We start from the raw sequence: 12,297 nt of genomic DNA, 5'->3' as shown, positions 1-12,297 counted from the left end.
GTTTACCAAGTCGACTTTAGCTTTGAAGCCAAACCAACATTCCTTGTGTGGCAGAGTAAGTTTTTATAGGTGGAAGTAGGTACGGCCTCTCTTGACTTCAGGATATTTGGTGTGACGTTCCCCATAGGCAAGCCAGGGAAATATAATCATAAAACTACTGTAATGTATTTTGTCATTAATGCATTTGGCCTTTTGGTGTCAAACTGGAAGAATGTATCTTGTGGGATTGCCAAAGCATCTAGCTCTTCCTACCTTTCCTTGGCTCCATTAATACTCAGTGTGCATAGAGAATACACTGGCAAGGCTTGCAGCTGATCACAAGTTGGGAGGGTCAGTGGATGTTTTGGAAGGCAGGATTAGATAGCTAAATGGCCAAGATTACATTTAAATCCAGTGAAGAAAGTGGGAACATTGTGTTTGTGTAAATGTAGCCAGCTGTGTACGTACATGATAGCCAAGGAAGCTCTTTGGAAAAAAGCCTGAAAGTCAATGTTATACAATTCCAGAAAGAGTCATACTAAAATGAAAAACAAATGTGCCACAAGGCAGGTGAAGTAATTTTGGTCTCAGATGGAGCATTGCGTTTAGCCCTTTAAATGGCCATACTGGGTGAGGTCAGGGATTTGTCTGTCTAGTCTAGTATCCTTATTCCAGTAGTCACCAGAAGTGAGTGTATGAGGAAAGTGTAGCAGAAAAAGCACATAAAATAATTCCCTGTGAAATCCTGTGCTCTCTTCAACCCTTTGCAGCTCAGAGATGTCCTGTGGTGGATGGCGTTTCTGTGTAGTTAGTAGTCTTAAATGTGTGTTTAATCCATGAGCGTATGCAATCTTTTCTTAAACTTGCATAAAGTTTTTGGCATCCATTTCTAGATCAAAGTATGACATTTCAGTAGATATGGATCAGTTTGGGAGTCTGTAGAAAAGCAATAAAGATTACTTGCCACCAGGAAAAGTGTCATCTTCCTTCCTCCATCACTCCCCGTTTCCCATTTCATAAGATCTTTGTATATCAATTAATGTCTCCATTAAGTCAACTGTGTTGAAAGGAAATAGATAAACTGTTCTTACAGATGCAAGAGCCAAGACATTTAAGTTGAGGTGTCAGGAAGATTTGAAGCAATGTTTGGTTAAACACTGCAGTAAGCTTTTTCTAGTGAGGTTTGTGGAATGGTTGTGATCTATTTGTTTCTTGTGATTCAGGAAAAGACTTGATAAAGCCTAAAAGGAGCTCCTGAAAACTTCTGTAATTTGATAAAAGTACTAATTGTTTAGAAACTTACAGCTCTGGCATCTGAGCAGCACACTGCAGTACTCAGACTTTTTTTCCCCCCACTCTACAGAAAAGCATAAATATACTCACCATGAATTGAATGTAAAGTATTTAATCATACAATGTGACTGATAAAACAAAGATTGAGCAAAGTGTTCTTTCTCAGCTTCTTTGGAAACTGATTCTCAAAGATCTGCAGTGTTTTGCAAAAGTTCTCGTGTTCTAAAAAAATCCGGCTCTGTTGGCAAATGTGAGACATCTTGACCAATCTAAAACTCCACTACAGCTCGGTTCTCTACAACTTAATATATAGGAATTACTGCCAGCCCTTTGATTTGGTCATGGGTGTGAGCTGTAGGCCTAGCCAGTAGTTGGAGCGCAGGTATTGCATCCTGGTAACTGCCTGCTTTGCTTAGTTCTGTAATTATGCAAAACAATTGATTGTTTTGCCAATACTTTGTGCTAGGAAGGGTGATGGAGCCCAGTTCATTTGAGAAGATTTTAGGCGTGTACCAAACCTATAGCTTGTATAGGAATCCATCCCAAAGCAAAGATGGAGCACAGGAACTGCTGGAGGGAGAGCTGGACATCATTGCCTCCGAGCCCTTTAAGCTGGGCTCTTAGAACAGGGTGTTCTTTACAGCTTAGGTATTCTCCATCTGTTGCTTGCATCTTCCTTGTACCCACCGCCTGTGGACTATATTTGTATAAAATCTATTGGCAGCATATCGGTGCTCTTCTTGCAACACTGTAGTGAAATGAGTTCAACCTCTGCTGAAGTCTGTTCTACTTTGAGGCTAGGTTCTGCAGGTAACTGGGTTTCCTTATGCATTTTCTAGTTTCAGTCTGAATTAGAAATTCTGCGACTGACTTGAGCGAATTGAACTTTTATATATAATCTCTCTTCCATGTGTTTCACATGAATAATAGTAAAAAAAAAACAAACCCCCAAAAAACCCACCAAGGGTTTAAGATAGCACTCTTACTTTAAAAACTTAGATGATTTTTATGCTTACTAGTTTGGAGAACTGCCTCAAACCTCTCTAAAATCTTCTTTTCAGTGTTAACAAAATGCTCATTGTAGCTAAACACCTGGCTGCTAGAACAGGAGTTTTTCAGAACAGTTGAAGTGTGTGGAGGGTAGTGCAGAAGATTTATTTCCAAGCCTTGAAGACTGGCTAGAGTTGATGGGGTATGGGGTTCCCCTCCCCCCCCGCCCCCACAGTACAGGAACTCAATTTGGGGGGAAAATATTTTACAGTACTTAGACTTGTCTTTCGTGTACCAGTGTAAACTTTGTGAAATTGGGACCAGCTGTAGCTGCATGGTGTTGGGTTTTCTCCTTCTCTATGATGCCAATGACTTTTCACACTGTTCTTGCTGTCTGACCCATTTAATTTTTATGAGCTTTCATTACAGACATCTGGTAATGATAATATATAACACTTGTAAAGCTGGTCAAGGATCAGATGCCAGGACTTATATATTCAGAGATCTGTATTTGTCTCCTCTTATGATATGCATGTTTTCCTGAGGACAGAAAGACCACAGAGAAGTATCATTCATCATCAAACAGCAGCAAAAAGTGGCATGAGAAAGTTTTGCAACAGTATAAATACTCCAAATTATACATTATTTCCTTTTGGAAAGTTGTTTTTGTTTTTAATTATTTCAATATGGCTGCATAAAATAACATGACTTTAACAGGTTTATGTTGGCTTACAATTTGTGTCTTTTTTTTTTTTTTTAGAATGTTCTTTCTGTAGTTACATACTGGTACTATGGTGTTGTGATTATGGTCTTGTGATTATAGAATTCCAATAGAAGTATGAAGTGTATGCCAGAAAAATCAATGAATTCTTGGCCTGTAGAATTCGTGAGGGAACACTCAGTTGTTATTTAAGATATCCTGCCCCCACCTCAAATCATAAAATTCCTGCATCATAAGGAGTTTACAAAGAAGGCTGTATCTGTGGTTCGCTCTAGCAGAAGCTGGAAAAGCGGTATACGTCTTTACCATTTGTATGACATGTGTTGTCCCATGTGCCTATAATGGTGCTTCAAGGAACATGTGTAAATCGAACTGTTCTTGGCAGAATGCTGCTTAAAAAAAAAAGCCAAGTCAGCCCGATGTTAGATTTTTCCTTCAGAATTAAATCTAACCATTGCAATCAAATGTACTGTCTCGCAGTTCAAAAAGTGATCTCTCTCCCCCTTCCATTCTCTATCATCCCTCCAGTTCCCAATCTCCTCATTGTAAAAGAGATGATCAAACGGCTGCAGGAGCTGCGTCATACTGAGCAAGTGCAAAGAGCATACGCTCTCAATTGTGGAGAAGGCGCCACAGTCAGCTATGAGATTCAGATTCGTGTGCTGCGGGAATTCGGACTTTCTGACGCTGCTGCTGAACTTTTGCAGGTATGAAAAATTGCTGTAGAAGACCACAAATTCTTTGAATTTGTTCTGCTCGTGAATTGACTTGAATGCGTAACTGCAGTAAGAACTGCTTTGTGTGTGCACGTGCAGATGCAAAAATGCTTTGAAATGCCTGCATAACTTTAGAACTGTCTAAGCGCAAAGTACAGTGGGTCTGTTGCATTTGATTTATGTGATTTTATAAATGTGTAAGTGCAATGTACTTACAATGTTACTGCCACAAATTTTGTGGACAAAAAAAATGTGCCAAAGAGGCAGTTGATGAAAATAGTCAAACCATAACTAGAAATCTAGATTGATTTATTCTTGAATCGGGGAGGAGATAAAGTCCTAACTGATACGGTAGATCTGCATAGCACACATCAGGACTGGGAAGGTGGAAATCCTGCTTCTGTTTGTATGCTGCTGATAAAGCAAATGTGTTTATTGGTCAATTTATTTACCCAGTGAATGGGATACTTCCTGTTGTCTTGTTTTTAAAAAGAAAATCTGTATTCCTTGATAGCTGTAATCCACTCAAAGTGTTGGTGAGGTTTTAGGTGGCACAACTATCCTGTTACAGTACTAGCAGATTTCTAGTTCCAGTGCACATTAGATCAGGAGATTTTTCTAGATGACTTCCTGCTTTGTTTTGGTACATGCTGGGTTTTCTCCTTTGCAGAATCCTCACAAATTCTTTCCTGATGAGCGCTTTGGGGACGAAAGCCCGCTCCTGACAATGAGACAGTCTGGACGATGTCGCGTTAACAGCACTCCCACTGCAGAAACCATGTTTACAGAACTGGACTCTTTTGTGGCCTTCCATCCACCATTGCCCCCTCCTCCACCTCCATACCACCCACCAGCAACTCCTATTCATAACCAGTTCAAAGTGGGCTGGAAACAAAGGGTGCCAAGTCAACATCCCTCCCGTTCCTTTTCTTACCCATGTAATCACTCACTGTTCCACTCGCGAACTGCTCCCAAAGCTGCACCGCCCGTCTACTTGCCCAGTGTTAAAGCAGCACCCCCTGATTGCACTAACACTACAGGTCTGGGGAGGCAGACGGTGGCGGCAGCAGCAGCAGTGATGGCAGCTGAGAAGCAAGTAGTAAGTATTATGATTTCTCTTCTCACTCTCTCTGACCACTCAGAGTAGCTTATAGAGAGGATTTGGAGAGAATTCTTATGGTGAAGTAACTTAGCTTTGTTAAATAAAAGAGCATCTTCGCTGGTTAGGAGAAGATTTTTCTACCAAATTGGCTGTCAGCATTCTGCATCCCAAAGGCATGCCCTAATTCCTGAGAGAATGAATGTTCCAGGGCGAGGAGCATTTTGGAGGGGCAAGTGGGACTTACAAATCTTCTGAAATAGTACAGTTTGCTCTACATTAAAACAAAGCATAAGTCAGCTTCAGTAGTGGACTTGATGCTGTAATGCAAGGTTAGAAATAATGATGGTATTTTGGCTATTCACAGGTAAGTAGTCCTGAAGTAAACAGATGGGTATAATGGGAACCTGTGGAGACTGTGAAGGCCGTACACCTGTGAAAAAGATTTTTTTTAAATTAATAGGCAAGCAGAAATTGGTAATCACAAATACAAAGGAGTTCATCACAGCACTTAAAGACAGTCATTACACTTGCTGAACTACAATATGATGCAACAAAACCAACAAACTATAACATAGTCAGCTCTGTGACTGATGCTCCCCGCAAACCCTGAGGCTGCCATGCATACACATACATATGCATTCAATTAACTTACTTTAAAATATGAAATGCAGGCAGAGGGGTTGCATCTATAGTGACAAAAGGCATGTTTCTTGGCTTCCCTGCACTAGAACTGTGTGCTATGACAAACCATTTGTTAAGTCCCACATAGAGAAACTTGTCTGGTTTGATACTTGCAGGTGGCTCAAAGCAGGCTTACCTTCGGAGAGTTTAACAGTCATTGTCATTTACTGCATATTCAAGGCAAGATGTGTTTAAGAAGGAGCTGTTATTGTGGCACAACAGCTTCGTGAAGGGAAGTTGTCTTAAGCTAGCAGGAAGGTGAAGGTTGGAGGATACTTGTGTTCTTTAAACAATGTAGGAAACTTGCAGGCTGAGGTTGGTCTAGGCAAAAGTAGATTAGGAAAATGCCATTTTGAATTACAGAAGCTGTCCTAAACACAGTTTGTGTTTTAGCTTTTGCTTTGTTTCCATGGACCAATTTCTTCTCTTTTCCAGTGTACTCAGCCCTTACTAAATGAACTGATGCCAGATATCGCAATGGGCGTGTCAGCAATGTCTTTAAAAGACAGAAGATTACCAGAGCTCACTGTCGACACAGAACTAAGCCAGACAGTTACAGAGGTAGGGCCTGGTCCACCCCAGCACATTTCATGTATTCAGAACAGACACGTGCCCACTTCTCGAAAGAAACATGCAATAGAGCAAAAAATAGATGCTCGAGAAAATCAGCAGGAATATCCTGACTTCTATGACTTCTCCAATGCTGCGTGCAGACCCTCCACTCCAGCACCCAACAGGCACAGTCCTTCACCTTCTCAAGGCATATATTTTGGCCCAGATTTGTATAGCCACAATAAGGCATCACCAAGTGGCTTAAAGTCAGCCTATCTACCTTCCCAAATATCTCCTAAAAAGCAAGAGGATTCTAGAAGGGAATACCTGCTCTCCCAAGATGGGCATCAACACAGACAAAAGAACGAGCCAATACACCTTGATGTCTTAGAACAACCTCCCCAGCGACTGGACTTGGCATTGGCTACCCAGGAAAATGCTGGCAATGGCCCAGTTCACATCAGGGGAAGAACAAAAGTGGAAACCGATTTAACCTATGGGCTAACCTCCAACAGACCTTCGCTCTCTGCATACAGCTCCGAAATGCAAGAAGAGAGACCCAGTAGGAGACTGGCAGATGATGAGCCATTGGAACATGGAGCGCAGAGGAATGCAGATTTGGAAAGGGAAGATGCAGTAAGCAGAGGAAGGAGGTCTCCAAACAAACCAGACTTCCTGTATAAAAAATCTGCCCTATGAAAGCAACCTCCACTATTTCTCTGTGCCTAAGAGTTGTAAACGCCCCATTCTTCGCAACTTCTGGCCTGACTTGTGTCAGACAAATTCATTCACGCCAGCAGATAAGTTCAGCTTCGCTCACTTCTTTTGTACATACATTGCTTTATTAGAGACAGCACGTTATCAGTTTCCTTTTAATGCTCCTTCTGGTTTTACTTTGTGGGAAAATTTTTTGAGCAAATTTAATTAAGCCTTTTAAAAAAAGTAAGCTGGTACCTTTTTTTTCTACAACCTGCTAGCCTTTTGCACCTGTACATCTATTTTAGTGTATCAGTTTTGTACTAATATGTTGAACTTTATTGTCACATTTAAAGGACTGTATTTTCATACTTTTGCATTTTCCCTTTCACCTGCCAATTCCCTATGTGCATTGGGTTGCACATTACAAAATGTATTTTCTTATGAAATAGCAACAATGCGTTTATTTTTAATTATAGGAATTCCAAAGAACAGCACATCAAAATACTACATTTTTAGTTAGATTTTTGTTTATTTAGATCTAAAATCTTCCTGATTTTTATGACTACGGCAAGAATCCAGTCTAATATTTTGCTTGAAAAGTTCTGGCAGCTGGTCTTACCTTTACACAGCAAGCCCACTTCAAGAATTGTATTTGGGTTTTTAAGAGTCCAGGGGGATATTTAGGAGTCCAAGCGCCAGTGAAATTCACTGGGACCTGCTAGTCTGACTCTGCTTTCTGGTTCAGCTGTGACCATGGAGAACTCCATGATCACCTGGAAGCGCTTAGAAGACAGACTAGAATTGTTCATTTACCCATGCAGAAATAAACCTAGAAATACTGTAAAAATGATAGTAATAACTTGTTCTTCCAGCTACCCGTACGTAAGGGTAAGCGAAGACCGGAGTTGAGGATTCGTGCTAAATCTGGGGGTGTCGGGAAGACAAGGCATAGTATCTTTGCTGTTGCCTGAATGGTAACCCTCCGCTTGAGAGGGTTCCCTCTCCAACAGAGGTGCTGAGGTGACTGCTCATTGCCTTGTTTTCCCCTGCCTATGATTCAAAAAGGGCTTCACTCTCTAGTGATGTCATTCAGTGTTCCTTACCTGATCTGAAGTGTTGCTGACTTTATAATTGCAGCTGTTCTGTGAACAAAATCAAAGTGAAGAGTAACTGCTCTAGCATTATGAAATGTGTAAAGCTTTAGACTCTTACCTTTAGCACTCTTAAATTACACTTCCATCTCCCAGCTTTGCTTTTTTAAAGCACAGAAATACTAACATGATATGAAGAGGGAATGATCGTGATCTGGGCTGGCTCCCTACCCTGCACTGGGTATAATGGTTATAATTAAGTACATCCTTAATACTTACCCATGCAGTTTTTATCACAGATTCATTACATTTAGGATAGGGATCTGATGCCACTGCAGTGTAGTGATTACTGGTAAAGGCCTCTTTGGGTTTATTTTTTTTAATGCAGTTTCTATAATGAAGAATTTCCCTGTAGCAGAAAACTTTAATCCCAAGTGTGACCTAAGGACTACTTTAAGGTTAGGTTATGTCCTGCAGTTCAAAATGCTTTATACTGTTTAAACAGAAATCTTGCTGCAACACTATGTTTAGTTTTAGTTGATGGCAGATTCTTACCTAACCTGTTTTGTTAAAGTATGCAAGGCTTGGTAACAACACCACAGTGTTATTGAAATACATTGAATACTGCATTTCCAAACTACCAGATAGCTTCTAGGTAAATGAAGATATGGGAGTTTGAACCAATAAATTGTAAAGTCTCCTGCATATACATCTGTAGGCCTCCCGCTGCTGTGAAAGCTCTGCAGACACTCCTTTCGAGGTGCAGCCATGGAAGGCATGGTGTAGGATTGGAGAAGCTTAGCTAAACTGTGCAGGTGTGGTCTTGTGGGTGAGAGAACATGTGGGTGGGTGGGGGTTTTTCCCCTCTGTCAGCCTTTTTAATCTGGTTGGGTTATTTTTGACCACAGTCAAGACACTTGGTGGTCCTTTCCTCATCACCACTCTGTAGGATTTCCATGGGACTGCAGCGGAGAATGTTGTTAAATGCAAGCAGGTGTCAGTGGGGGGACGGTGCTGCTACAAGTGAGGGACTGAGGTTCACTGGGTTTCCTTTGAAGGTCTGAGCACAGGCTGCCTGGTGGTGCAGCTCTAACCAGCCCCTTGGGTCTCACGCTCACCAGCGCTTGGAGCGTTAGTTTCGTCACACACAAAACACCTGCACCTCCCTGCACTTGAGTCGTATCTATGTTGGTAGCTCAACAACTAAAATGTCATAGCTGTCCTCAGAAGCCTTGCTAGTCTGAATAATTTAGTTTTACCTAAAATCAATAGATGAACTTTGAGAAAACTATTTTAGTTACCATAGTTTTTGGCACTGTGTGCCTGGAGAGAGGTGGGGCTGAAATCTACAGATGTAACTGAAGCTTGAAATTTGTGGGGACGTGGCTGATGAAGACTGAGAAGTTTTGAGGTTATGGCTTAAGGGAAATCATTAAATGCTTTGGCTTTGGAATAAACTGGTGAGAAATGCCTCAGGGGGGCATGTCTGCATTTTAGAATACAAAATTGCTTCTGAAGTCTCAGAAGCTGAGCAGTATTAAAAAGAGCAAGTGTTTAAAAGTAGGTGCGACATAAAAGACAAGTCCTTGTGAGGCCACAAAGACAATCGGGCCATGTAGACAATCTGCATTTTCACTTGTGTATTTTGAGCTGGGAGGAAGATAGCAGCTCATGGCAGCTGATGTGAAGTGGAAAAGAAGGATTTATTTGTCAAATTACTGGAACTGTATTTTTGTACTCCAGTGTAGGATTTCCTACCTAGATGGGCATGCAGAGGGAGGGGAGACTGTCTTTATTCTTTGCAATGGAAGCATTATTCAGAAGCTAGTGTTCATACTACATCTCACTCGCAGAACATGCATACCTGTGCTACCTGCTACTTCTTGTTGTTCTCCGTCTACAGGAACTTTGGTGCAGAAGCTCCTTGTTTACATTAAGCACTTTCTGATTAGGCTGGAAATTAACACCTTCTCCTCCTGTAAATTTGATGGAGATAAGATTACTGACTGTATTTTGCTTGAGGATAGAGGTATGAACATTACATTTTCTTAGATGAGGAGGACTTGTGCTCCTTGCTTTAGTAAAGAGAGAGCTCAGACTTTCATTTAGGAAGCAACATGCAAAAACATCTTACGCCCCTTTCCCTGACCCCCTGCTCTTTTCCTTAATATATGGATGAATAACTTAATTCCTGAAACAGATTCTTCCTTTGAAATGTTTTGTTGTTCCGCAGATTTACTGTAGTTGTGTGTTAATAACTGCTGTGTTGGTTGGCGGTTTCTTGTTGTATTTTTCCTGTTCTTGAGGAGTTTCACTCTGGAAGTTAAGGCTGTGGCCACCCCTACTCGTAAGCCTTGGGTTTTGGTCCTGGAATGTCCCAAATGTTTGTTTGTCTTATGGGTTTCTTTGGTTTGGGTTTGGGGGTGTGTGTTTGGGTTTGGTTAGGGGTTTGTTTTTTTTCTGGAAAGAATACTCGTGCTGCTCGAGGCACTGTTCCTTCTTCTAATAATTACATGCTTCTGTGGTAGAGGTGGTGCTGAGCTCTGCCAAAGGCAGGGAACAGCTGAGAGATAAAGTTGTAAAAGCATATTTGGGGTTTCTGTAATTCTCTTTACTGCCAGGAGGTAGCCCTGCCTTCGGCAATGTTACGGTTTTGTTTCTTGTCCTTGTGTTGTTACTGGTATAAAGTCAAGTGCCTTCAATGCTAAAGGCTCAGAAAAACTTTCTTAAACTGACTTCATGTCCTATGCAAGTGTTTTTTCTACAACCTGCATAACCAGTACTTTGTAAAACTTGTTTACGCTTCAATTGTACATAGTGTTTTTTAAAAAAAATAGTATTTTTTTTAGGTACCTTCAAACTTGAATTCTAGTCTTGTGTGATGCATTGTAAAACAATACATTTCTCTTTTGAGTACCATTACAGTTGTAAAAAGGTTTTCACTGGTTCTATTTTTCTACTGTTGCTGAGAAGCATGTAACACTGACTTTATCCTACGTATAGTTGGCATTTCAAATAAACGGCTTGTATAGAACGTGCTTGTGTGACTTCTTCCATTTAACTGTAACCCGCAGGCTGGCCAGGCGGGCTGCGCCATCGCCATTCCCAACTTCCTAGCTGACTGAAGGCCGGGGAAAGGAGTGGTTTAATGCATATGTTCACATGCCCTCTAGCAGTAAAGGCTCTTAAAACTGACGAGGTTTGTTTTTCTTGGGGGGGCAAAAAGCACACAATCATGCTTTGAACATAAAGGATGTGATACAAACCAGTGTAAAAAGAAGAATTTGAAATTAGTGGCACTGTTCAAGCAGTGTATTAAAAAGGAAAAGCACTTCAGTGAAATAATTCAGCGAGCTCTTCTGGCCAGAGCTTAACTGACTGAGACTGTTCACTACTAAAGGCAATAGCATTACTCGTAGTCAGGGCCCTGGGCCTTAGCCCTACACCTACGAGGTGTTCATCTTCTCAGCAGAGCAGCTGGACACACACGTTAGGTGCCCACCTTTCTCTTCCCGAGTTGCAGTTATCCTGCACTGGTGGAATATTCGTCAAATCTCTTCCACAGAAACAAGTGCTTCACTACTTCAAAGAGGTGACTCAAGGTTAGAAATGTCATCCAGCAGCAGAAAGGCTTGACTGGTCTCACTGGGATGTACAACAGCAAGAGGGGGTGGGTGTGATGTCCCCCCACAGCAGCGTGGCAGGGATTGGGGGTGCTGGCAGGCCTTATGTGTTTGTTACAGACACCTTCAGTCCCATGTCCAGGACAGTTTTAGGAGCAACTTCCTAAACTAAGCAAAGGTCATGTTGACTGTTGCAGGTGTCCAGTTTGTTTTGCAGCAGTTAACTTCATAAAGGTGGGGATGCTGCTTCACTGGGGTGGGGCGGGGGGAGCCTTTGGGAAGGAAGCACAAGGGCTTAAAAAAAGCGGGGAAGGGGGAGTGGTAGGGGCTGGGCCCAAGTACCTGCTGCTGCCTGCAGGTAGCCCCTGCTCCCAGGAACAGGCAGTGCCCATGGTCGGTGCTGCCCCTGCGGTGTGCAGGGTAGCTGTAATAATGCTGTGTTGTGGAAAATACACACTTGGCTCAAAAAACTTCCTGCAGCTGAATGCCTCCCGCTATGCAGCATTGCTGTTGCTTCTGGAGCACGGTGAGGGGTGGGATGGAGCCCTGCTGCAGTATTTGCTGGCCCTCTGGTAGCTGGTGCTGCTTTTTGATATACAGGGCAAACAGCACACCTTGGAAAAGCAAGGGTTTCAGTGCAGGGTGAGGGAGGCTCAGCACCGGAAGCCAGGACAGCCCCTGCCTCCAGGCACCTGCTCCCCGACCCCTCCAGTGAATCAGGTGCCACGACCTGCACTGCTGAGGCCTCTTCCTCCTGTGCTGCTCTTCCTCCTGCTCTGTGCTGCACTGCGAGGGGGCTGCCAGCCCTGGTTTCACACCTGCCCGCACTGGTGTGGGTCAGGGTGGAGGC

The 12,297-nt window shown here is 42.4% G+C and overlaps 1 protein-coding gene across 11 annotated transcripts in view; it reads left to right on the top strand.

Moving 5' to 3' along the window:
* BTBD7 (BTB domain containing 7) overlaps positions 1-10,858 on the top strand; it is a 55,791-nt gene extending 44,933 nt beyond the window's left edge. For all 11 annotated transcript variants that reach the window (XM_064460625.1, XM_064460622.1, XM_064460628.1 and 8 more), the window contains 3 exons: positions 3,512-3,690; positions 4,370-4,798; positions 5,918-10,858. In XM_064460625.1, coding sequence (XP_064316695.1) covers positions 3,512-3,690; positions 4,370-4,798; positions 5,918-6,733 — 1,424 coding nt within the window. In that variant the 3' untranslated portion in view covers positions 6,734-10,858. The remainder of the gene's footprint in view (positions 1-3,511; positions 3,691-4,369; positions 4,799-5,917) is intronic.
* The last annotated feature ends 1,439 nt before the right edge of the window (positions 10,859-12,297 follow it).

This window comes from Phalacrocorax carbo, chromosome 9, assembly GCF_963921805.1.
Source record: "Phalacrocorax carbo chromosome 9, bPhaCar2.1, whole genome shotgun sequence".
NCBI lineage: Eukaryota > Metazoa > Chordata > Aves > Suliformes > Phalacrocoracidae > Phalacrocorax > Phalacrocorax carbo.
Note: the sequence above shows the minus strand (reverse complement) of the source record. Positions and strands in the feature narration are given on the sequence as shown.